The 26,143-nt window shown below is 38.7% G+C and overlaps 1 protein-coding gene across 2 annotated transcripts in view; it reads right to left on the reverse strand.

Moving 5' to 3' along the window:
* CERS3 (ceramide synthase 3) overlaps positions 1 to 26,143 on the reverse strand; it is a 149,023-nt gene that overhangs the window by 68,050 nt on the left and 54,830 nt on the right. For both annotated transcript variants that reach the window (XM_011965246.1, XM_011965247.1), the window contains 7 exons: positions 25,135 to 25,249; positions 19,204 to 19,322; positions 13,345 to 13,402; positions 12,783 to 12,833; positions 8,960 to 9,052; positions 5,779 to 5,907; positions 2,234 to 2,340 (listed from right to left, as the gene is read on the reverse strand). In XM_011965246.1, the coding sequence (XP_011820636.1) occupies positions 2,234 to 2,340; positions 5,779 to 5,907; positions 8,960 to 9,052; positions 12,783 to 12,833; positions 13,345 to 13,402; positions 19,204 to 19,322; positions 25,135 to 25,249 (672 nt within the window). The remainder of the gene's footprint in view (positions 1 to 2,233; positions 2,341 to 5,778; positions 5,908 to 8,959; positions 9,053 to 12,782; positions 12,834 to 13,344; positions 13,403 to 19,203; positions 19,323 to 25,134; positions 25,250 to 26,143) is intronic.

The raw sequence follows: 26,143 nt of genomic DNA on the forward strand, positions 1-26,143 counted from the left end.
GTTTCACCATGTTGGGCAGGCTGTTCTCGAACTCCTGACCTCAGGTGATCCACCCACCACAGGTGATCCACCCGCCTCGGCCTCCCAAAGTACTAGGATACAGGCGTGAGACACCACACCTAGCCTGATTTTCTATATATGACTTCAACCATGTGTTGAGGACTCTAGACACTATGTGACTGCTCAGCCACCATATACCTGTTACCACACAAGAGACCCTAAGTGAAGATCATCTAACCAAGGCCAATCAACTCCTAGAACCATGAGAAATAATAATAATCTATAAGTTGTTGCCTTAAGACAGAGGTCTACAAACTATGGCCTGTGGGTAAAATCTGGCCTGCAACCTGGGTGTATGTTATCGTACAGTCCATGAGCTAAATAAGTATGGCTTGGTACATTTTTAAAGGATTATAAAACAAAACAAAATGAAGAAAAACCTGCAAAAAAAGATCATATGTGGCCCTCAAAGCCTAAAATATATATTCTCTGGCCTTTTAAAGAGAAAATTTGCCCATTGCTATCTTAAACCACTAGACTTTCAGAGGCTTTGTTATACAGCAACAGGCAATTGGAACATGTAGTGCCTTTGGGACACAAGGAGAAGAACTGAGGGGCAAATGCTGAATTGACAGTGTCATGAAAGTCACACTGAAAAGTTATGCCCAACTGTCATCTGCAAGTCAATATTATTCTATCAATAATTGCTATCATACTCTCTCTCTCCATATATATATATATATTTCTAAATCTCCCCCACATCAGGCTCCTGAGTAGCTGGGACTATAGGCATGCACCACCATACCCAGCCATTACTAAAATTTCACAAACATACTTGCTCAGTCAAAGTAAAAGTGATAGTAATGATTTATCAACCAAGGAACATATCTGAGACATTTATCTTAGATTTGATTCCAGTTTAACTTCAAATTCTGAGATATTCATTAATAAGTTTAATTATAGCAGGTAGCATTTACTGATTCTTTACTGAGCACCAGACATTGTTCTAAACTATATAAACTAGGTAAGCCTCATGCCGACCCTTATTTCCATTTTACATATGAGAAAACTGAGGCACAGAGAGGTGGTCTAACCTGTTCAAGATCACAAAGGTCGTAAGTGTGGAGTCAGGATTTAAATCCAGGATGGACTCTTGTATGTAGCAACTTAACCACTACACTCTGTTGCTTCTCTCCAGAAAATGCCTAATACACATGGGTCTAAAGAATGCAGCTGGCTTCCAGGGGACGGCATTGACCTCTCTGGCTGGATTTCCCTGGGTGCTAGCCAAGAGTGCTGTCTATGTACTTAAGAATGAGGCCTGGAACTTGAGTCTCCATCCATTTCCCCTGGATCTAGGCTCTTCAATAGCACTAAGTCTTCTCTTTGGAGAATCCCAAGTTCCCAGACTAGCCCCAAATTATGGTCAGTTAAAAGCTGTTCCTTCCAAGCCGTCTAAGTCTTCCTTGCATGTTACTCTGGTTTCTGTCAATGGTCAGTTAAAAGCTGTTCCTTCCAAGCCATCTAAGTCTTCCTTGCATGTTACTCTGGTTTCTGTCAATCAACACATGGAATATTATGTTTCCCAAGGAAATGATTGTCACGGGAGATGCGATATATGCTTTTCATTGCCAGTCTGTGGCTAAACAAAGTCAACAGACTGATCGAGAGCCAATCATATTGAAAGGATACTCAAACCATTATTAGAATCAGTGGTCACGGAGAACGAAATAAACAAGTATCAGTTTTCCTTATCTGGGAAGTGGAAGTGATAATACCCATCCTTATGAGTTATTGTGTAGACTAGAGCCAAGATATGGAAAGGACCTAATCCAGTGTCTGGTATTCAAGTAATGGCTGTAATTATTGTAACACAGAACATGCCTCTCTTTTAGAGAACTGGTAATTGGACAGTGACTTTTCATTGAGTGACTGGAAAAGCTGTTAATCACAAAGAAAGGTCTACATTCACAAAACAAGACAGAGTAAGAGCTGCTGCTTGCCCATCGGGTCACACATTTTCCATCTCCCATTACAATAAGCCTTTTCCACACTGTAAAGTGTTGTTTTAATTATTTATAAAAATGACTCCATCACATTCTTTTCTCCAACTGTGCTTGACACAAATAACTGGAGACCCATGTATGGAAAGGGCAACGCCCTGATGGTAATCATGTGCTGAGGCCACCTCTGCACACTGACCAAAGGCAGGGCACATCACCAGTCTACTCACCAGAAAGGAAAAATAATGAGACGACTGATGAAAAATATGGCGGAGAAGATGAAAAACAGGGTGTTACAGGTCTGTGTCCATCCAGCATAAGAAAACATCTTAGCAGACTGTGAACAAAGAAAGAAACTGCAGATAAAGTGACAGTAGCATACCTTTTTAAAGTTAAATTTATAAATGAAACGATATGAGGTCTGGGATTTGTTTCAAAACAATCTGGGTGGAAAGTAGGGGGTGCAGGTGGGGCAATAAATTAAACAAGACTGGCCATATTGATAACTGGTAAAGCTGATGGGTCCATTATATGATTCCCTTTATCTTGTCATATGTTTGGCATTTTCCATAATATAATTTTTTAAAAAATATATTAAAATACCTGTAATACTACTCGTGTCTTTCAAAAACACTTTAAGTTGGCATAATCAATTTTAGCATGCACTTCATGTGGGCATTTATTTAGTATCTCCATGTAACTGGGAGGAGAGCTGGACTGAAGAAAGGCTGGGACAGGTGGGAAATCCGGGGCTGGGCTGGGAATGCTGCAATCAAGGAGGCTACTTCAAGGCAGATGAGGGAAGAGGCAAAGTTGGGAGGCAGCTCTCAGGGCCCTGAACTCGTTGAAATAAAGTTTCGAGCATTTGATCTTTCCTAATTCTTTCATGCTAGTCTATACTGCTCATATTATCTGTGTTGAATAGAAAGAGCTGCAGAAAGGGTTGGTGAGTGTGGTAGAAGACAGTTTATTGATAAGCGCCCCCTAGTGCATTATCCAGCAGTGTCCAAGGCTGAAGATGGAAGTTTCTGGTGGGAATAGGGAGTGGGAGTCCGGAAGCAGGAGGTGGGAGGAGTTGCTGGGGCACAGATCATTCTTCTAGGGAACGTGGCTTAGACTTGGGCAGTTTCAGAACCAACTTCACCCCAGAGGCTCAAGGTCCTTCCAGAGCAAGAGAGGCAACACATTTACATTCCAGGAAGGGTTCACATGGCATCTTTCATATTTTGCCAAACTACCAAGGGGTGAGAATATGTCCTGACTGTGGGGTTGGCAGAGGGCCCCCAGGGAACAGCTTCAGTTGCTGACATAGAGAGGCTGGTGTGTCTGGTGGGTGGGAGATGGGTGTGGGGAGAAAGGTCCAAATTCAGAGTGCCTGTAACAGAGTGGGAAGCTGGTGGAAGGGTCAGAGGCTTAACTGGATGGGAAGTGAGGGATGTGCACAGGCATGGGAAAGGATCCCTGTGAGTCCATTTGTGAGGGCAAAGTAGCACACTTTTGGGCAAAACACACACAGAACATATTCTGGATTGTGTAATGATGAAATGATAGACAGCAGCCCCTTTGCTTGCTAAGTATCAATCAGGATATTAGGTCCTGGATCCAAACTTGACCATGTGGAAACGTAGAGGATCAGGAAGATGCATGAAGGAGGCAAAAAAATCACTTACGAGTGAGAATGGTAGATGTGAAGGCTGTTTTTCCTCCAAAAGAAAGAGTTAAGAAATGACCCCAGTGTCTTGAGAAATATGAAAGATGAATAGGCACCATCTCAAGGAAGCCAGGGGCAAAAGTTCTGCTGTGTCTGGGTTCAGTTAGAACTCGATTGAGAAAACAAACCCTAAAACACACTATTCGAGGAAGCCGTGGGCTGTGCACCCTGGGAGAACATCACAAATAGGCCCCTGCCACCACTTAATATTTTGTCTACCACCAGCTGATGAGAGGTACCAGCCTTGCTCATTGAACCTCATGTCAGATCATGACTTGTGAATGAATCGAGAGTGATTCGCAATCATTAGCAACATGAAGCTATTCTTAAAGTTTGCCCATGAGGGAACCTCTAAGATTGGACAGTTCATTTTTCTTTCTCTTTTTCTTTTTTTTTTTAACCTAAGGACCTCAGAACGTTTTCAGATAATAATGAGCTAAACTTCATCACATACCCCAGGGAACAGATAAGACTTCTCATGTTACAGCTGGGGCTAGAAAACAAAACAATAAGTGATTTGTCCAAGTCACTTAGGGAATCATGTCACATCAATGAAAGGGTGGTGAGGGTGGCAGGGCAACCCCGTGTTTATTCCCAGGGTGAACGTCTAACTCCCTTTAATAACACAATGAAGCTGTTTTTACACTGGACACACACCAAAGGCAATTGAATATGAGGGTTTAGAAGCAACAGAGTAGTAAAAAGTTCTTAAGTCAGGGCCAATGTGGTCTTAATTTTCTGTCAGGATTACCGAGATACGATCAGAGAAGGAGGTAATTACATCAGCAAGGGCTGCATCCAGAGAGCACCATGGAGAAAAAATAGTATAGTCCTTCTCCTGCTAAGCCATTTGTTGCCCTAAAGCACATATAATAATCTTGACCTTTAGAATGGGATTTACATGTCTAATTATGATTACATACAGGGTAGAAAAAAATTCTGTACACAGGGGATATTTTAACAGTGGCCAGTTGCTTTGAAATGGCTGCAAATGACTTCTGGTGACTTCTACAACAGGGTGTGGTAAATTACATCCAGTCCATGGGCTAAAGCCGATCAGCTCTTAAGAATGGTTTTCACATTTTTAAAAAGGTATTAAAAAAGCAAAAAACAAAGAAGAATATGTAACAGAGATTGTATGCGGTTCACAAAACTAAATTTACTATCTGGCCCTTTGCCAAGAAGTTTGCTAAACCCCAACCTAGAAGAATAAGATTCTACTAAATTTAATTTCTTCCATATCAACCTATATTCAATTGTTAGCCCTTCAAGAAGTAACCCCAAATGTGAAATGGTTAGCATCATTTCCCATGGATTCATTATAAATGAGTACATTTAAATAAATAACTCAGCAGTTCTGGGAACTGTTGCTCTAAATACAGCAGGAGATCTGGCAGAGAAGGGGACCGTTCCATCACCGACTGGGGTCAACAGGAATCAAAACAGAACAGAAACAGGTCCGGAAAACAATCCCAATGTGACTTTGTTTCTTCTATTTTGTGTGGGGTGAGATTAGGAAGGCTCTTGTTTTAATGTTGGCTCCTTCAGAAAACATCCTAAGCCCTCTTCCTCCCTTAGAAAATGCGGGCCTTAAAAAAAAATCATCTTACACTCCTTAAAGCAAGGGATTGGGCTGGGGGAGGGGAGGGGAGGGCAGCGTGAACATTCAGTGGGTATTCAAGCATTGCCCTAAGTGAATAGATGGTGCCACCCAAATCTGGGAATCCTCAATGTCATAAATCCAAGTTTTCCTTTTAGAAGATTAGAGTTCATTCCTTCTTCAAATATCCCATCTTACTCCCTGAGTGAGCATGTGCATGTAACTTTCAGGAGTGGAATCACACACATTAACATCTCTCTAGTACCATGGAGAAGGATTGAAAGTTAAAACCAAGAGGTTTCATTTCTGTAATCTTGGAGGATCTGGGAATCTAGAGATATTCTCAGACTTTAGGTGTTTTCCGGACAGAGAGCCCTGCTAAATCGCTCACAATTACTTCTGTGAGCAGTTACAGAAACCCAGGATGTGGTATTGTCATTAGGTTTTTAATGGCAAACACTTACCTCCAGCCAAATGTCAGCCACATCATGTACAATCATCACGAGGGTCCCACTGCGAATATAATTAGCACACCAAGAGAAGCTCATCAGACTAATAGCAGCCAGGTGGTGGATGATATGAGCTAGAAAATCCTATAAGGTGAGGGAAAATGGAAACCATTAAGCAAATGCATTTATTTCCCAATCACTGGAAGAGATAATAATAATAATAATAATAATGAGATCAATAACTTACATCTGCACGTTTTGAAATTTATAAAATGCTTTTACTTTATTCTTAAACATAATCCTTGTGAGAGAGCTAAGACAAGTATTATTCTTGTTGATGGAAGTCAGTTAACTTTGAGATACCATCCCACACTGGATATATGTATACACACACACTGCCCCCCAACACACAATAAATGCATATACACACAAGCATATTCCTGTGTACACCTAGTTATTGTTTATCCCCTGCCTATTCCCCAAAAAGAAAAAAAGATTGATATAATAAATCTACACAACCATTAAATAAGTCAGTGCATATGAAATAAGACAATCTAGCTTGAGGAAAGCTACTGTCACTAAGTATAATAAAGACTTAAAGGTTTTCTGCAAAGAAAATATACAAATGGCCAATTCACACGTGAAAGCATGCTCAGTCATTAGTCATCAGGAGAATACAAACCAAAACCACAATGAGATATACTTCACACCCACTAGGATGGCTATAATAAAAAAGATGAACAATAACAAGTGTTGTCAAGGATGTGGAGAAACTGGAACTCTAATACAGTGCTGGTAGGAATGCAAAATAGTGTAGCTGCTTTGTTAAACAGACTGACAGTTTCTCAAAAGATTAGACATGGAATTACCATATGGCCCAGCAATTCCAGTCTTAGGTGGAATGAAAACATATGTTCATGCAAAAACTTGTGTATGAATATCCACAGCATTACTCATAATAGCCAAATGGAGGAAACAACCCAAATGTCCATCAACTGATAAGACGATGAATAAAATGCATCCATCTGTACAATGGACTACTACTTAGCAATAAAAAGTAATGAGGTACTGATACATGCCATAACATGGATGAACCTGGAAAACATTACACTAAGTGAAACAAGGCAAACACAAAAGACAAGGTATTATATAATTCCATTTATATAAAATATCCAGAAGAAGCACATCTATAGAGACAAAGGAGATTTGTAGTTGCTAGGGGCTGGGGAGGTTGAGAGAAATGGGGAGAGACTGCTAAATGGTATAGGGTTTCTTCTTGGGATGATGAAAATGTTCTAAAATTGACTGTGATGATGATTGCACAACTCTGAATATATTTTAAAAACCACTGAACGTATACTTTAAATGGTTTAATTGTGTTATATGTGGATATCTCAATAAAGATGTTTAAAAAACTTAAATATTTCAGCTTCCTCTTAGCCAAAGTAAATACAATACCAATAATAGCTGAATTTATTGAGCATTTGCTGTATAGCAGCAAGTGTCTTTTTTTTTTTTTTTTTTTTTTTGAGATGAAGTCTCGTTCTGTCACCAGACTGGAGTGCAGTGCTGCGATCTTGGCTCACTGCAACCTCCACCTCTCAGGTTCAAGCGATTCTCCTGCCTCAGCCTCCCGAGTAGCTGGGACTACAGGCATGCGCCACCACACCCAGCTAATTTTTGTATTTTCAGAAGAGATAGGATTTCACCATGTTGGCCAGGATGGTCTCAATCTCTTGACCTCATGATCCACCTACCTCAGCCTCCCAAAGTGCTGGGATCACAGGCGTTAGCCTCTGCACCCAGCCTCAGGAAGTAGTTTATACAGATTAAACTGTTTAATTCCTACAACAATCAGAGGAGATAGGAACTATTTTTAGCTCCATTTTATAGATGAGGAAATCAAGTTTAGAGAGTTTAACCAACTAACTCAGATGTTGGTGCATGGTGAAGCCAGGAATTCAAACCCAGGAGACCTGACTCCAGGGCCTGTGCTTTAGCCACCTCCCAATAGCTTTATGTTTCTGAAGATACATCTTTATAAGACACATAACATATATTTATAATTAATTTTTAAGAAGGTGTTCAATGCACATGTAAATAATAAAAGGGAAGTCAACTACAGCAAAATCAAAGGTGGGTGAAATATGTGATCAACCTACCTGTATATAAAGACTTTCTAAAAAATGATTATTTTCAATTCTATCCCTTGAGAAAATGACTCAATCAATTAAATTTTGATGTATTCCTAGCCTAAAGTTAGTATAGTTAATCTACAGCTATTACTGAGTTATATGGAAATGGAGATTATTTCTATCGGATATTTTCACAGTACGTTCTTATACTTAGATTTCTCATGTCTTAAGACGTCTGGTTGACTGCAGTGTGTCCCTTATAATGTCCACCATCACTCAACACAAACATTTAATCAAGCTGAACTGGTTTATCCAATATTAAATGTCATTGTACTTATCATACAAATTCTGCTACAAACCAGCCTTTTAATTACGGTATAGTTTATGAAGTATATGCCAAGAGAATTTATCATTTGATCTGAATTGCTTACATATATGACAAAATCTTATGAGTGCATTCAGGATTTAACATGGTTTGCTGGATTAGTAATTAGGAATCTGTAACAACCAAACCACTCCTAAAATACCTCACTTTGTGACCTCGGAAGTGGCATTTAGCATGCCTATCACTGAGTTTCCCTGCAAATAAAGCAAAGCTAATAATGCCTGAAGCAAGGTTTCGTCATAAATATATTTGATGAATTAAGGGGAAAATATTTTCAATGTCTTTGAAAACATCAAAAAGTTGTATATAAGGTGGTTTTGCAATCAACTAAAAGATGTGGTTGCAGAATTAATACTAGTAACATATTTCTTCTTTGCACTGATGGACATTAAATTCCCAAACCAAAAGAAATAGATGCATAAAGGAGATTTTTTTTCTTATTGAACAGAGGTGGAGCTTCAAAGTTAAAGTTTTTTATAATGTTTCACAACAAATGTTTACCAAGGCACCAAAGCATGAGTATAATTAGCAATAGTCTATGTACTATAAAGCACACAAAAGCAATGAACTGGACCCAAATACACAGAAAAATACAACTTAAAGATTAGAATTTGGGGCAGGGAGATGGGAATTTTTGAAGAAACTGACGAAGAAGCTTTGTAAATAAGACACTTACCTTTCTCTTGACATCAAAGCCAAGTCTAAATAACAGAGACCAATAAAAACTCATTTCTAAAATGTAGTACCAGTACTGGGATAGCAGCAGGGGCTGAGAAAAAGAATAGAATTCATTACTTTAAATGCCGTCATAGAAGCAACTCATTTTGATGCATTAACACCTACTTTTATACCTATTTATATCCCACCAGATTCCATAAAATAACATAGATTTATATTTCAATTTATATTTCAACAAAGGAATTAAAGATAATATTTCAAGGCATTTTATTTCTAAAAGGGTAGATGAGTATTCCAAAACCAAGTTGAATGTTTTGTTTACAAAATTAAATACAACTGCCGCAGGTGTAAGTGCCTTCAGTTTATTCAGAGTTAAGTTTAAATTTTTTAAAAAATTAAAAATCTTTACTTAGGAACAATGGGAAATCTTTTCTGCTGGTCCCATAATTTACTTTGATTAATGTTTCTTGAATATTACTCAAAATCTGATGTCTTAATCTCTTTTCTGGTGACAGGCTGGTGGTTAGAATTAGCCCATTCTAAAATGGGACAGTAATAAAATATGCATAATTGTTTAAGAACTCTAAAAACATCTTCTGAATAAAATAATAAACTTTTGATAGCTAGAATTTTCTTAACAATTTTATAATGGGAGTGGTGGTGTTTATTTTAGCTAAGTTGAGACATTATATGACTTGGTGTACCCAGTGAATGTTGCCTTCTGATATCTAAGCCCTTGTGCAGTCTCCTCCAACACTGACTATGGACTTGATCCTGGTCTTTGGCCAAGGAGACATAAGCAAATGTGATGCATGCAGAGACTTTATAAGTACCACATAAGAAAGCTGAGCCATCCTGCTGAAGGAGCCACAAAGAAGAGAATCAAGGTACTGACTGCCAACGCTATGAATGACGTCACCATAGACTCGAGCCATTCCCTAGCCAGCCTCCCAATTGTCTGAAAATGCATGAATAAACTCAGTTGAAACCACATGGAGTAGAAACACTGCCTAGCTGAGCCTAGCCTAAATTGACAACCAAATCAAGAGAAAATAAATGGTTGTTGTTTGAAGGCACTAAGTTTTGGGGATGGTTTGTTATGTACCAACAGATAACTGATACACCTGAGAAGATATGAATAAGTTGGAGACAGAAGATGATAGGCCTGGGGTTTGGTCTAGATAATTCTTAGGTCCCTTATTGTCTAATTTTATTTAATTCTTTAAAGCTGAGCCTAACATATAACTAATTTTTTTGGTCAACTCATCATCCCTGATAAGGCCATAAAAGAATGAGACAGAGTTTCTGCTTTCTTCTATGACAGGACTGTGTGAGACTAATCCTCCTATTAAGAACAAGTTAAAAATCTGAATAAAAGACAAGAAAGAATATCTGTTTGAAGACACCAGAGAGCAAGTAGGGCATCAAGAACCTGTGGAGTCAAGATCCTAAAGAGAAGAAAAATGCACTAGAGTGAACCCTTTATTTCAAGTGAACCCTATTTCTCAAGCAGCACTCTAGGCCCTAAGAATAAATTAAAAGAAGACCATCTTATACATATCATAAATTCTGCATATGCCAATTTATAAGCGGTATGGAGCCCAGAGACTAAGAAACAGCAGAAGTTAAGCAGTAGTGGCTATAATATCAGAGTACTAGGAAGCAAACTGGTGTTCAGGTTGACTAAGGAAAAGGAGTCATGGTAAGCACTGTTATCTTTTATTTGAAATCACTGAAGAAGAATATCCTAGAATATGGGTAAGTTGGGAATAGACTTGCCTTCACAAAGACTGAAGTCTACCTTGAATCAGCTCAATCAAGGATTAAGGGTGATCTGCCCCTATTCTAACACCTAACAGAAGTGAAAGTAAGTCCTCTGTAAAGGAATATAATATCATCCTGACCATCTATACTTTTTTTGTATACAATGCCTGTCATTTAATCAAAAGCTATCAAGCTTAAGGAGACAGGAGCAAGAGAGAAAACAGATCCACAGGTGGTCAAGAGATGAGACTTATCAGACTGTGACTTTAAAATAACTTCAAAAATTGCTTCAGAGAAAATTTCAGTAGAGAACTGGGATCCACTAAAAAATAAAATAAAAATTTGAGAACCAAAAAATACAATAACTGAAATTAAGAACTCAAAAGATGTGTTTAATAGTAGATTAGACATGGCTTAAGAAAAGCACCAGTGAACTGGACAACAGGAAAGTAGAAAATATCCAGAATAGTGAAGTGTCTGACATTTTACCCCAGTTGCAAACTAACAAGTTAGTTTGCCACAAGTTCCATGAATGCTGGTAGAAGATAGTAGACACTTGGTAGACAGCAGGTAGTTTATGACTCACAGTAATTGCAGTAGCCAGAGTATCAGTATTTGGGCCAATCCTTCCATCCCCAATCCCCATAAGGCTAAAGGTCAGATGATAACTGCACACATCATGGATTGTGTTACAAGAGAGGAACCCTGAACTAGAGAACCTGACCTTTTATAATAGACAATAACTTGCCTACTCTTTACTCCAGAGGGAGACATTATCTCTATCTCCTGTGGCTGTTTGCTATACAAACTTCCTTGAAAAGATCATCTAAAACAAAAAGCAGTCAGTGCTTGAATTCACAGGGCATGCAAGAGACTTGTGTAGAATTGTCTCTCAACAGACTGAAGCACAGAGAGGCAAGAGAACGGAGAATATTTTTTAAAGCAAAGGAGACATATGGGGCCTAGTATAAAGGTCTAGCATATTAGCACATTTATAACTGGAATTTCAGAGGAGTCTGGAGAGAGAATGGAACAGAAGTAATGGCTAAGAATTTTCCAAAACTGACTGAAGACATCAAGTCACAGATTCAACATGTTCTGCAGACATCAGGTAGGATAATTTCAAAGATAAGCACATTTATGTATATCACAATAAAACTGAAAGACAAGACAAAATATTAAAATTGACCAAAAAGAGAAAAAAGATACTATGTTCAGAGAAGCAAAACTAAAAGTGACAGCTGAATTCTTATAGAACTGATGAGATCTAGAAGACAATGAAATAAGATCATTAAAAGTGAAGGAAAATAACTGCTAATCCAGAATTCTATACCCAGCAAAAATATCCTTTTAAAAATCAAAGGCAATATAACATTTTTCTGACAAACAAAATCTGGCATATCCACCATTAAAAAAAAATAGCAAAGGTACTCCTTCAGCCAGGAGGATAATAATCCCAGATGGAAACATGGAAATACAGGAAGCAAGGAATAGCACAAAAAGGGTAACTTGACAGATTTACAAAACAATAATAGCAATGACTTGTAAGGTTTTAAATATTTGAAGGAGGAGGGTATATGGTATATTCTAATTACCTTTCAGTAAGTGGAAAGAGGTAAGAACACTGATTTGCATCAGACTGTAATAAGTCAAGGACATATACAGTAATGTCTGAGGTAATTACTAGAAGAACAAAAGCATGTGTAACTGAAAAGTCAATATAAGGGATGAAAAAGAACAGTATTTTTTTAATTACTTGACTGTCCCATAGAAAAGCAAGAAGGGAATACAAAAAAAAATGCATCAGATGGTACAAGTAAAAAATAAATAGTAAGACACTAGATTTAAACCCAAATATGTAATTACATTAACTGTAAACAAACTAAAGGAATGAGACAAATGAGGGTCAATAAGGATGAGGAAGCTCAAGTAGAAAAAGTGCCAGGGATGACATAGTAGTGAACAAAGAGTAGCAGGGGACCAAGACCTAACTAAGGAGATAATTTGAGGGACCTCGGTGTTGAATTAAGGGGAGGAATATGTTAGAAGGGACTTACCTGTTTGGGATAGCCATTCCAAACCTCCCATAGGTCATACAGCCAAGGTTTCTGAAAGAAGAAGAAAAAAAAAGAACCAACAGATGAGAAATAAATTTGTCGGTGTCAAAGGCCAATTTTGGCAGAAAACCTAAGCTCTTCCTTATGTCATTTATAGCAGGCAAAGATGCACAGGAAATCGCCCTTTGCCATATTCTTTTGCTTCTATTGCATGCATTTCTCCCTCTGTAGAGTATTTCTTACATATTACTATATAACACCTCTGTGAAATTCACTACTAGTGAATCTAAGATAAGTAAATAGTGCTGTCTCATAGAGGAAATTGTTTCAAACAAGTAACTGTATGAACCAAATTATTTCTAAACCAATTATGTTATTGCTTCTGTAGCAATAAAAAAAACTTGAGATATCTGTAGCAATATTTGAGACAAATCTTGAATCTTGAGAGAAATTGCTAAAACTGGTTATCTTATTGAAAGTACTATACCCTAAAGGAATTCACAGACAAGAATTTCAAAAATTAAAGACAAATTCCAATCAAAAATATAAAAAGATAACTTACATCATAAAGAAATGCAACTCCAGCAACAGTGATCACTAAGTAAAATGCAAATCTCCAGCTGCCAAAAGAAAGAAAAATCTTTACTCCCTTGTAAAGGTAACTGAGATTTGAGGAGAAAATGATTAGGTATGGCAGAGTTTACAAAGAACACACATTCTGGAGTCAGACAAATCAAAGTTTCTATCCTGGCTCTGCCCTACTTACTAGATGGCTACAACCTTAGGTAAATCATTTAACCTCAGAAAGCCTGACTTTCCTATCTGTAAAATGAAAATGACAACACTACCTCAAAATGTGAAAAGAACTGAAAATCTGTGATAACAGGTCTAGCATAAAGTAAGCAACAATAAATGGTAGCCATTATTCTTATTATAATGGCTAGCCCCGTTCCAGGCACACAATAAACAGTGGATTTATATTAGTATTATCAAGAAGGAACCTAATTAGTCTAATTATTTCTCTTATCACCATTTAATTCCCAGTTAAAAGTTTTTATGTTGCCAGACTTTACTCTTTTCTCCTAAAAGCAGGATTTTGAAAGAAAAGATTTTCCTCATGTATGGAGAAAGACCTGTAGACTAAGAGACTGGAAAGACACATCAAACAATTGTAATGAATGGATCTTATTGAGATCCTGATTCAAATCAAGAAACTGTAAAGAAAATTATGAGACAATCAGGGAAATCTAAACACTGAATATTTGCTATCATTAAGTAAAAATCTTTTATTAAATAAAAAATCATAGGATACTGATATTGCAATTATGCTGAAAATAAAGAGTTCTTATCTTTTCGAGATACATGCTAAAATACTTACAAATGAAGTAACAGTGTCTGATATTTGCTTCCACACCTATCTGCGGTGGGGGAGAGGTGTAGTGGGGACAGAGAGGACATAGGATTGGCCTTGAGTTGATCAACTAAAGCTGGTGATGAGTAATAACACACTTAATTCATAATGCAGTCTTTCTACCTTAATATATGCTTGCAATGTTCCAAATAAAAAGTTTTTTAAAATTATGTCTATTTTATCTAATGATTGCTGGAGAAATAATAATATTAAAATAATATGTTTTCTTATCTTTGTGTAAGTGCTTTCCTTGACACACCTGTAAGATAGGTAGGATATAGAAACATAGATATATACCCATTTTGTAAATGTAAAATCAGACTCAGAAAAATGAGGCCATCTCCCCAGCTCATGTAGCTAACAAGGAGGAAAGCTGTAACTTGAAGTGCAGGTCTTTGGACTCTGCACCAAGGAGTGTTTCCTAAACCTTATCATTTCCCCGAAGCTAGACGGCAGTATTTCTTCATGGCTTGTTTTGATAGGAGAAAAAAGTAGGGTTCAATACTCAAAAAGTTGAACCATAGAAATATCTAAAAGACATTTACAAAATGAAAGTTGAGACTTTACCGCACTCATTTTATTTGCTGAGAACATTTCCTTGGCTCCCTGGATTATCTTGTCCAAACAAAACCTACAAAATATAGGAGACGATAAGGCCAGCCAACCCACAAATGAGGCCAAAAGTGTGGGTGCTCTCCTTGTGTTTATTTCCCAAGCATTTATTGATTTCTCAACTCCGTCAGCCATGGGGCTAAGCACACATGTGCTATCACATTATTTTTTTATAAGAGTATGAAGCTGATGCTATAATTAGCCCCTTCCTACAGACTGCTGCTAACAGTCAGTTTCCTAAAGGAAATCGAACCTAAGAGAGATCACAAAACTTGCCCGAGTTTGGGGAGTAATACTCAGATCCACGAGTACAGCCAAGTCTCACATGTTTCTGGACATATCCTACTCAGAGAAGCCCTAAACCAGGGATTCTCAAAGTGTGTGCCAGGGAACCCTGAAGTCAGAATATTTTCATAATAATACTAATACAGTATTTGCTTTTCTTCTTCTCATTCTCTCACAAGCGAGGTCATGTGACATGTGATCACAGTACTGCTCTGAATGAAATTGCACTGATGAAATATGTACTTGTGTAGTCTCCTGTTTTATAAATACCTCAGTTTTAACTTCAAATACAGTAAATATCAATAGGTATAAGACACACAAATGTTCTTCGGGATTTTCAAGAGTTTTTAAGAGACCAAGGGGTCCTGACACCAAAAAGTTTGAGAATTGCTGCACTTCACTGAAAAGATGAATGATAATGTCCTTTGTCAATGTCATTTCACTAGTTTTAAATGAACCTAAGAGAGTAAAACTTTTATTTTTTTCCAGAAAAGAATGAGATAAACATAAACATGGGAGGGGAGAAAACCCACTGAAAAACTATTCAGAAACAAATTGGTTGGGCAACGATGGTGACAGTGAGAGGAGAGACTGCATGGTGCAACCAGGGCGGAATGGGCAGAGTGGTGAGAGGCACTATTGGGGCCAGACGGGAGGCCCGCGGTGGGGATGCTGCATAGAGTGGACTGTGGACTGGACGGGTCAGATGAGGGTGAGGGCGCATCCACCCAGCCAGGGAGAGCCCTTTCACCCACACTGAGGAGTTCTCCTACCTGGATACCTAAGAACTTGAAGGTCCTTCTTATTGCTAGGTGGAAATGTGTATTTTAAAATGAAAAAGTGGTCAGCTAATGTGAAATTTGATTTTTTTTTTAAAAAAAGGACCCATTATGTATTAAAATCCTGAATGCTGTGGAATAGGGCACAAGGGTCACCATGGAAGAAAGTAACCAAGGAACCAATACACTGAACTCATGGTGTCTGGGGGCTCATCCATCTGGACGTTACAGAGGAATTTTTGCCTGTTGGAAAGTAATCTTAGGAACTGGTGTTAAGGAATAAGTGCCCAGAGATTTTCAGAAGTCTTGAGTTTAGGTACCTCATGCTATGACTTCTGTAGCACATCCCACAGCTGATTTTTAAAAAGCAGAGTCCCTGTACAATTAAACAGCGTGGCACTAGGTTTAGTCTGTTTATCTAGTCCATAAAAACTTTTAACTTAGAATAAACATATGACATTGCTAAAGAATAAGATAAAGCTTAAATTTTATTCATGGGCCCACTTACTGTGTCCTGAATATATTGCATTATTTCCTGCTTTGTGTCTTTGCCTTACTTGAAAATACTGCCTCAAACCCTGCTTTCTTTTCTTATGGCAATCTGACCCATTCTTCAAGGTCCAACCTATGTCTTCCCTTCTCTAGAAAGCCTTTCTTTAACTTCTCCAGCCATGCTGATGCCATCACCTCTAAATTCCCACAACACATCTAAACATGATGTTGTATCTGCTGGTGTACACTCCCATGTGCCACTGGGGTGGCGTGACAATAGATGTTATGGTTTTGTGTGTGATAATCTGGCCTCCCTAATTCGCTGTTTAAGGCCAGAAACCATGACTCACACGTTACTCCTCTCTTAAAATCTAGAACGCCACAAAATCTAGGACAGTGCTATGCACAGAAAATATACCAACCTTTATCTCTGCACTGCCTGACTGACTGATAAGGGTAACTCAAAATTCCCTTCTCCAGCCTGAACTCTGGAAGAATTTTAGTAGGCTTACTGACATGGCCAGATACCCACATATTACTCAATTTAATGATCCTCTGCTTGCTGGGAGGTAAGTATTAGGTGTCAGGGGCAGTATGATAGAACAAGAAATAGTTATCAGAATAGGAGTCAGAAGATCTGAATGCAACAGCCATTGAAACACCTAAGAGACCCTTAAACTAGATGGATATGCAGTTTCTCATTGAAACAGGGTGGCCCCACCTTCCCCGACTGTGTCATATCATTGGCAGAAGGATCAAACAATTATTACTATTATTAGTAGTATTATTCTGAGATGGAGTCTCGCTCTGTCGCCCAGGCTGGAGTGCAATGGTGTGATCTTGGCTCACTGCAAGCTCCGCCTCCCGGGTTCACGCCATTCTCTTGCCTCAGCCTCCTCCCGAGTAGCTGGGACTACAGGCGCCTGCCACCATGCCCAGCTAATTTTTTGTGTTTTTAGTAGAGATGGGGTTTCACCGTGGTCTCAATCTCCTGACCTTGTGATCCGCCTGCCTTGGCCTCCCAAAGTGCTGGGATTACAGGCATAAGCCACCGCGCCTGGATGGATCAAACAATTATAACCTGTAAGGCACTATAATGTATTTTTAAAAATGCCAGAGAATTTTATTAAAATATGATTCAGCTCAGAGGTGGAGAATTAGTCCCTGTTTGGGGTCTTTATTTAAGAATCATCTGTTAGCAAGAATGAATGATTGAGAGCAAGAAAAAGGATGATATAATGTAAGATCAGCTCCATTTTATACTGTTTTGTGCTGATGGTTAGAGAGGTATACTTCTGCCAAGCTGACCTCAGCAGCAACTATATATTATATTTACCAAACTTTCAAGACCTAAAAACCAGACAGATGCTGGTTAGAAAACAAACAAGGTCATACACCACAAGCTGCTATGAGAAAGGCAATGGAAGCCTATGGTGAGAAGTGTTTGGAGACATCCTGAAGAATGGGTCTATCTCTTTAAACATCACCCAGTTTCACAACTGGATTATATGATACGGTGGCGGGGCGCGGTGGCTCACGCCTGTAATCCCAGCACTTTGGGAGGCAAAGACGGGTGGATCACGAGGTCAGGAGATCGAGACCATCCTGGCTAACATTGTGAAACCCTGTCTCTACTAAAAATACAAAAAATTAGCCAGGCATGGTGGTGGGCGCCTGTAGTCCCAGCTACTCGGGAGGCTGAGGCAGGAGAATGGCGTGAACCCGGGAGGTGTAGCTTGCAGTGAGCCAAGATTGCGCCACTGCACTCCAGTCTGGGAGACACAGCAAGACTCCGTCTCAAAAAAAAAAAAAAAGAATAAAAGAAAAAAAAAAGAAAGGAAGTTATTAAAGTTTAGCCTTCTACAGCCTCTGCTTATTTGGGAGTCTTACATCAGCTCCCTTATTCATTTCACCTTTAAAACAAAAATATCTCGTGGAAGTCACTGGGCAATGTGAGGGAAGGCCTTAAGAATCAGGCAGGAAGATGGAACACTGCTGGTGCATAGAATGTGGCATTGAACACAGCCCAACTCATATACATTCATCTGGATAGAAAGAAGGGGAAACAAAGTGAGAGCAATGACCTGGTTCACCATTTTTTGCACAAGTGTCAGTTTCTGCCACAAGAGAGTGACCTAAAGTACTATGATATCCTATAGGAGGGGAAAAAGAAAAAAAAAAGCAGAACTCGAATGAAACTAAAAACAAATCCAGTGCAGTCTCCCTGCCCTCAGAATGAACTCCAAGTAGCCAGCTCTGGTAAGACCCCACTTGATGCCCCAGCCCACCCTGATCCTCCTGCCAAGCCTCCTGAGAAACCAAGAGGATGAGCTGTGCACCCCACTGGAGGACTGAGGTCATGAGCCACGCCACACAGAGAGGCCTTCTCAGTGTTCTAAGAGGGAACACACATCCTCACAGACATTCTCTGCTCTTACAATTATGATGGTTGGACCCAGGTGACAAAGTCTGGTGACCTAGGGCCAACCCTGACCCTAAGAAAAGAGAAACACCAGTTAAGACATTTTTATGATTTTTTCTGTGCTTCAGGCCGAGTACATAACGTCTCCTGTTCATCTTAGAGAGTTCATAGTGTGGGAGTCTGTCTGAACCTATTCTAGTTCGGGGGGCTGGATAAATAGAATTCAGAGCTTACTCGATTTATAAAGGAGTGTAGGAAGCAGGGAAAGGAAATGTGTGAGGAGCCTAAAACACCACAACGGTGGGTGACAGAGATGGGTCTGAACCCTCCCTCTGCTGCCCTGGCAGTATTCTCTCTGCAAGGACCACTCTGCTCCAGGTAGGACGGCAGCATTCCTAAAGCTCAGTCCATCCTCCTTACCAAGCTTCCTGGAATTTCTTCATCCTGGAAGGCCTCTCTTGATTCCGCCGACTCCTAAACCATCTTTCCACCTGGCGCTCCGTCAAGTTACACTTCTTTGCCAGTCCATAAATATCAGTCTGAAAAGGGATGAAACGAATAAATGAGTGATAAAGAACAGAGTCAGACTGGCAGGCAGACAAGAGACAGGGAGATTGAGTTACAAGAGCTTCAGTACTGGGGATGAGAAAAATTCTGTCATGAGACCTGGAGCCAGGGAATTTACCTCTTTTGCTTATAGAATCACACACACACACACACCCCAAAAAACAAAATGTTACTATCCTAGCTCTCTAAGTTACTAAGAAAGATCAATTCTCCATAAGTTGGGAGCAACCCATGCGTTCAAGTTGCATGTGTGAGCTCACTTGTTCAGCTAAAATGTGCTTAGGACTTCCTAGGCGCCGGGTAGAGCAGTATAGTTTAAATCAAATCCAATAAAATCCAATCTCCTCATTTTTCCTATGAGGAACTGAAACCCCAAGAAGTTTAATGACTTGTCCAAAAACCTAAAATTAGTAGCAAAGTGTGGACAAGAACTTAGGCTAGTGCATTTTGTTATTTCACATGATCTTTCTGACAGCTCCCGAAGACAATGCAGGAAAAACTCAAACAGGTGTTAGCCATCTACTTTTACATTTAATTATATAGAGAGCCTATTTCAAAATAATCCAAAATAATTTCAAGAACAAAAATAACAATTGCAAAATATGATGATGATGATGATGATGATGATGATGATGATGATTGCTTCTCTTTTGGGAAGTAGAAGTTGTAGGCTATGATTTAAAATTGGAAACAATATGAATGATAGATTCTCTCAAAGGTTAACAATTCAAAGATCTACCCAAGCCAGACAAGAAACATAAATGACCAAATGGACCAGGTCTGTTTCACAGTGGGATTTTATTGTTTTTTTTTGTTTTTTTTTTTTTTGTTTTTTTTTTGAGACGGAGTCTCGCTCTGTCGCCTAGGCTGGAGTACAGTGGCCAGATCTCCGCTCACTGCAAGCTCCGCCTCCCGGGTTCACGCAATTCTCCTGCCTCAGCCTCCCGAGCAGCTGGGACTACAGGCGCCCGCCACCTCGCCCGGCTTATTTTTTTGTATTTTTAGTAGAGACGGGGTTTCACCGTGTTAGCCAGGATGGTCTCGATCTCCTGACCTCGTGATCCGCCCGCACCGTGCCCGGCCCACAGTGGGATTTTAACATAGGAATGTTTTGTACTTTAAACCTATGGTAAACTTCTGCACATCCACAAAGAAATATGCTCATGACAAATGCCAGCCCTCTTGACTTTTTATTTCCTGAGTAAATATAAGAAATATTTCTGGCCTGGCATGGTGGCTCATGCCTATAATCCCAGCATTTTGGGAGGCTGAGACAGGCGGATCACCTGAGCTCAGTAGTTCGAGACCCGCCTGGCCAATATGGTGAAACTCCATCTCTACTAAAAATACAAAACTTAGCCAGGCATGATGGTGGGCTCCTGTAATCCCAACTACTCAGGAGGCTGAGGGAGGAGACTTGCTGGAAACTTGGGGGCAGAGGTTGTAGTGAACCAAGATCGTGGCACTGTACTCCAGCCTGGGTGACAGAGCAGGACTCCATCTCAAAATAAATAAATAAATAAATAAAATAAACATTTACATTTCCTCTTAATTCTATTTTGTGAAAAATAAAATGTCATAAAACTGACCCTCAGCTTCAATGCTGAGGAAAGAAGTGGGAGCTGTATGGATACAGCAGGCAGAAAAGCACATATCATGTTCCAAAAGGCCAGGTATGACCGAGATCTGGCTGACACTTCCAGAGAAAATGTGCAGACCCAGGATTTTGATGGGAAATCACTAGGTTTTAAAAAATGTTAACCAATCCCTCAAGGTAAATTTAAACCAATTATGGATGAATATCGTGAGGGCCAAATAAAGCCTGCCTGTGGGCCAGATGGCTGAATACCCAAAAGTCGTGACCAGCCGGATAGCTTCTGCTAGATTATCTCATATGTTCCCTCGCAGGAAGGAAAGAACACTGCAGTGTCAAAGCAATTGGATATGGTAGGAAGGGTAGGAAGCTGAAAACAGAAGATCCAGTTCTGCTACCTCCTAGCTATGTAGGCATAAGCACCGCACTTTGACCGCCATGGAAAATGGGATATTAAGAGAATGTTTGCTACCCATCTCAGAGGGATGATTTGAGGACCAAGGGACTGGAATATGCTAATGAAACTATTAAGTGCTGTGCCAATGCTAGAGATTTTTATAAACAAACACAGAAAGGAAACCATGGACTACGAAAGTATTCCTTTACTTTTAACATAATTTGCAAACATGAACAGACCCCCCAAAATGGAGAACACAATTCAAATTCTGTTGGTTGGTGCAACAGGACATATTTGGGCATGCTGCTGCACTATACTCTGTGTGCTCAGATGGAAGGGGCTCTGGGCCTAGCTTTACTATTTGAAGTGTTTTAGTCATTCATTCCTTTGAAAGGATTTAAAGAGTCTCTATGCACTGGTGCCAGGCACCACCTATGCATGGGAGATTCAGTAGTGAGCAAAGCAAACTAAAGTCCTTGTCTTTATTCTGGAATGTTCTCAGATCTTAGAATAATCTAATTTTATTATCCCATGACTTCTACAAATAATTGCCTAATGAATTATTAATAAACATATATAGAAGACAGTAACTGTTTATGATGTGAAGTTTTTTTTTCTATTTTGGAGTACAGAAGAATCTAGTTGAAAGACAGTCTTGTCAATACTGCCCTCATGCACTATGATATTATTGAGAGAGAAAACTCCTTACAAGCAAAAGTCTCTAAAAGTGTTTTGTTGAACTAATGTGTGAAACATGAAGCATTTATTGACCATCTGTAATGATCAGAAAATAGTGCAAGATGTCATGGGAACAAAAACAAGCATGATTAAGAAACAAAGTGACAACTCCCTTGAGTTAAGAGGACATGTTTAAACAGGCTCCTTTGGAAGTCAGTGCATGATAGACACAAAGTTAATGGTACAAATAATAATAGCTGATCTTTACTGAGCATCTATTGTGTTCCAGGTGCTATTCTGAGCACTTTATATGTATTAACTCAATTTGATCCTCACAAGAAAGAGCCCTATGAGATAAGCAATATAATTATGTTCAGTTCACAGAGGAGGAACTGAGGCACAGGAAGTTTAATCTGTCCATTTCCACACAGAAAGCCTGTGACAGAGCCAAGCTCTAAACCCACATGGTCTGTCCTCACAATTTGTATTTTAGCCTCTATACTACCTATTGCCGTGAACATTCAGAAGTGGGTTAGAACATACAGGAAAGGCCTCTCGCAGGCACAGCCTCAAGGAGAGGTCGAATGGCCTAAAGGAGAATTGCTGAATGGGGCCAAGAGACCTGGCCTCTGGACTGAAAACGGAACCCTCTGTGCCAGTGGAGGAGTCACCCTACCTCTTTGGCTCTCACATGTCTCACCTGTACAATCAATTGCACTAGAAGAGGTTTTTGCTCTAAAAGTGTTTGAATCTATGAATGACTCAAGTTAGCACACTGGAATACCTTTATTGATTATAGTAACTGGCTTGAGGTCAGTCTAACAGTGCCATGTTTCCTTTAGATCTCTTCCAGAACTTGTTTGTTCTGCATCAGCATATATATATATCTATATGTATATATAGTGTATATATAGTATATATACACACATATAGTGTATATATAGTATATATACACACATATAGTGTATATATGTATACTATATATATACACTATATATACATACCTCCCACATTAACCTGGCCAGTGTCATACTGTATGCATATGTATATATAGTGTATATATATATAGTATGACACTGGCCAGGTTAATGTGGGAGGTATGGTAAGATGAGTAAGGTATGGTAAGCTGGAGTGCGGTGGCGTGATCTCGGCTCACTGCAACCTCTGACTCCCTGGTTCAAGCTATCGTTCTGCCTCAGCCTCCCAAGTAGCTGGGATTACAGGTACTCACAACCACGCCCAGATGATTTTTGTATTTTTAGTAGAGACAGGGTTTCACCATGTTGGCCAGCATCTTGATCTCCTGACCTCATGATCCGCCCACCTTGGCCTCCCAAAGTGCTGGGATTATAGGCGTGAGTCACTGTACCTGGTCACTTTTTTTTTCCTCTTACTTGATGCAAATGTCAAAATTCTGTCTGTATTAAACTATACTGTAATGTCAGTTGAGTTAGAATAATTACTATAAACACAGAGCCAGCCTTTAAAACATATTTTTAACATTCCAGTTACAGATAAAGAACTCACTGGAGCATGGTGGAAAGGTTGCTAGACTGGAAGTATGGGCCAGGTTCTAGCTTTTGATTCAGCCACTCATTAGTTTCATGACCACTCATTTCCCTTTGGCTGGGCCTTAAGTTTCCTCATCTTAATCATGAAAAAGAAAGACCACCACCCTATAAACCTTTTCAGCTATCTTTAGTTTTCCTTTGTCATATGGCCATTTTTTCTCCATAGCAGAGAAGCTTGGTAAGGACCAAATTTTCTAGATAATTTTAAATATCCTGAAAAGCTGACTAGAAGCTCTTAGCAATAGCAAACATAGCAACTAATTCGTATTATAGCACTGTTCTTCCCATTTTATACAAAGTATTACTAAAGCTAGTTGTTCCCAAACAAAGAAGGATAATAAGGGTTCCAGAAAGAGCCCTATTTTTTTTTAACACAGCTAAATAACTTCCCATTTGAAACATATAAAGGGATGCTTAGGTATTATTATCACCAGTAGTAACAAAGGGATTTAGATGAATGATGTCAGTCATTTAAAGCACATGGGAATAAAAAATATATAAAGATGGCTTCTCAGACTATCCCTAGGTTACAAAAGCAGTCAAATACAGGAGCTGAGGGCAGAACAAGTTAGAGCCAGCTCTCACTTGCTATGAGCAATTCTGGACACTATATCTCATGCGAGGTGGTCAAACCTCAAAGTGCTTTCATGTGCAGAGAAACCACAAGAACAAATTAGAGCAATTGTCATAGTAGAGGCAACTTAATTCAGCAAATAAAGTTCAGGACCCTCAAAAATCTATTTATCCTAGAACTGTGTTAGTATATGTACTTGATTTTTTAAATTACTGGGGATCGCTGTTTGTATTCATCATAGAGGTTGTATCACTTTTGGAGAAGTTTTGTTTCATCTGTCATTTTAACGATGGAAATATAATAAAACTGGAGTGAACACGAGACTTACTTGGACATTTTTTTTTAACTATTAAAAACTTTTTCTTTTTTCTTTTTCTTCATGTATTTAAGTATGCAGTGTACTACAACATAAATGAAGGAAACTTTATATTGTGAAGAGAACTGTGACTTTCTCAGAAATTCTCTCTGGAGAGTAGTCGGGGCACAGCATATTTCTGAGTATGTTGAGGCTTTGAGTAAAATAACAGTCCTACTCATGAAAGCGACCCCAATGAGGATTTTCATAATGTGTGTAATGTATTTTGATGATGCCACAGTCATCAAAAGTGTCAGATATGGGCTTCTCTGCCCAAGCAATTTTCTTTCTTCATCTGTATACTTTGTATATATTCTACCATTAAAAATTAAATTTTGACCTTTATGCCCAAATTATGGCACTGATCATTAGCGCTCAACACGATAGTTAAATATAATAGTTCAACTGTTAACATTGTTATTTTATATTAGCATATGTATCATACTTGGGATGTTCTAAACCTGTCAACAGAACAAAGAAATAATAAATCCAAATTAATCCAAATCATTTGCTGGTCAACTGGAATAGATTTTTGCACACACAAGGTAAGCTATAGATAACTGAACCATTAAGAAAGAAGATTTTTAAATTGAAAAGCAAAGAATTTGTACTTACTTGCATTGGTTGCCTTGTGGAATGTTTGAAAAAATTCTCTAAGACAGTATTTGGTGTAACCTTTCGAACTGTCTCTTTAATGCCAAACGATTTTGCTAGAGGTGAAGCAACAAATCTACAAAAATATGAAAAGAAAGAAGTTCAAAATCTAAGAATAAATCCACAATGACACCAGAAAATTAAAGCTATAACTTTAGGTTTCTAATGAAATCAATCATTCGTTTATGTTGGCACTGGGGCTACCTATAGTCAAAATCTGTCTCTCGACACAGAAAAGTTTCAGGCCATACATACAAGCAATAATTTAAAAAAAAAAAACAAACAAACATTTGCACAATTCTAAAATTCATTTTATGTTAATCCAAATATATTTAGAGATAAGATTTAGGAAATAGAATAAGTTGTTCTACTTAGAATTTTAAAGACTCCCAGGGATTGAAATAAACAAGAATTCTGTTAGAAAATGTTTTATTTGGTGTTATTATCTTAAAGAAATTACTGCCTTCCGATTTCAAGTTCTAACATAAGAAAAAATGGCAGAACTCTAGGGCAAATACCTAACAATAGGATTGATGGGTGATATGGCAAGTATACATTGAACTTTATAAAAAACCAGCAAGTTGTTTTTCAAAGTAGTTGTACTATATTGCATTCCTACCAATAACTTGTCAGAGTTCCAGTTAGCCCATATCCCTGCCAACACATGATACTGTCAGCCTTGGCAGTTCTACTGGTGTGTAGTGGCTTTTTGTTGATTTTCCATTATAATCTTTATTATTTCCAATCTTCTACTTGCTTTAAATATAGATTGATTTTATTTTTTCTAGTCTGTTAAGGTGGAAGTTTACATTATTGATTTGAGGTCTTTCTTCTTTTTAAATATAGGTGTTTGCAGCTATAAGTTTCCCTTCAAACACTGCTATTGTTGTGTTCCATTAAGTTAGTATGGCATTTTCTTTTTCATTCATCTCAAGTATTTGCTAATTTACCTTGTGATTTCTTCCCTGAC

The sequence above is a fragment of the Mandrillus leucophaeus genome, unplaced genomic scaffold (genome assembly GCF_000951045.1).
Source record: "Mandrillus leucophaeus isolate KB7577 unplaced genomic scaffold, Mleu.le_1.0 Scaffold719, whole genome shotgun sequence".
Lineage (NCBI taxonomy): Eukaryota > Metazoa > Chordata > Mammalia > Primates > Cercopithecidae > Mandrillus > Mandrillus leucophaeus.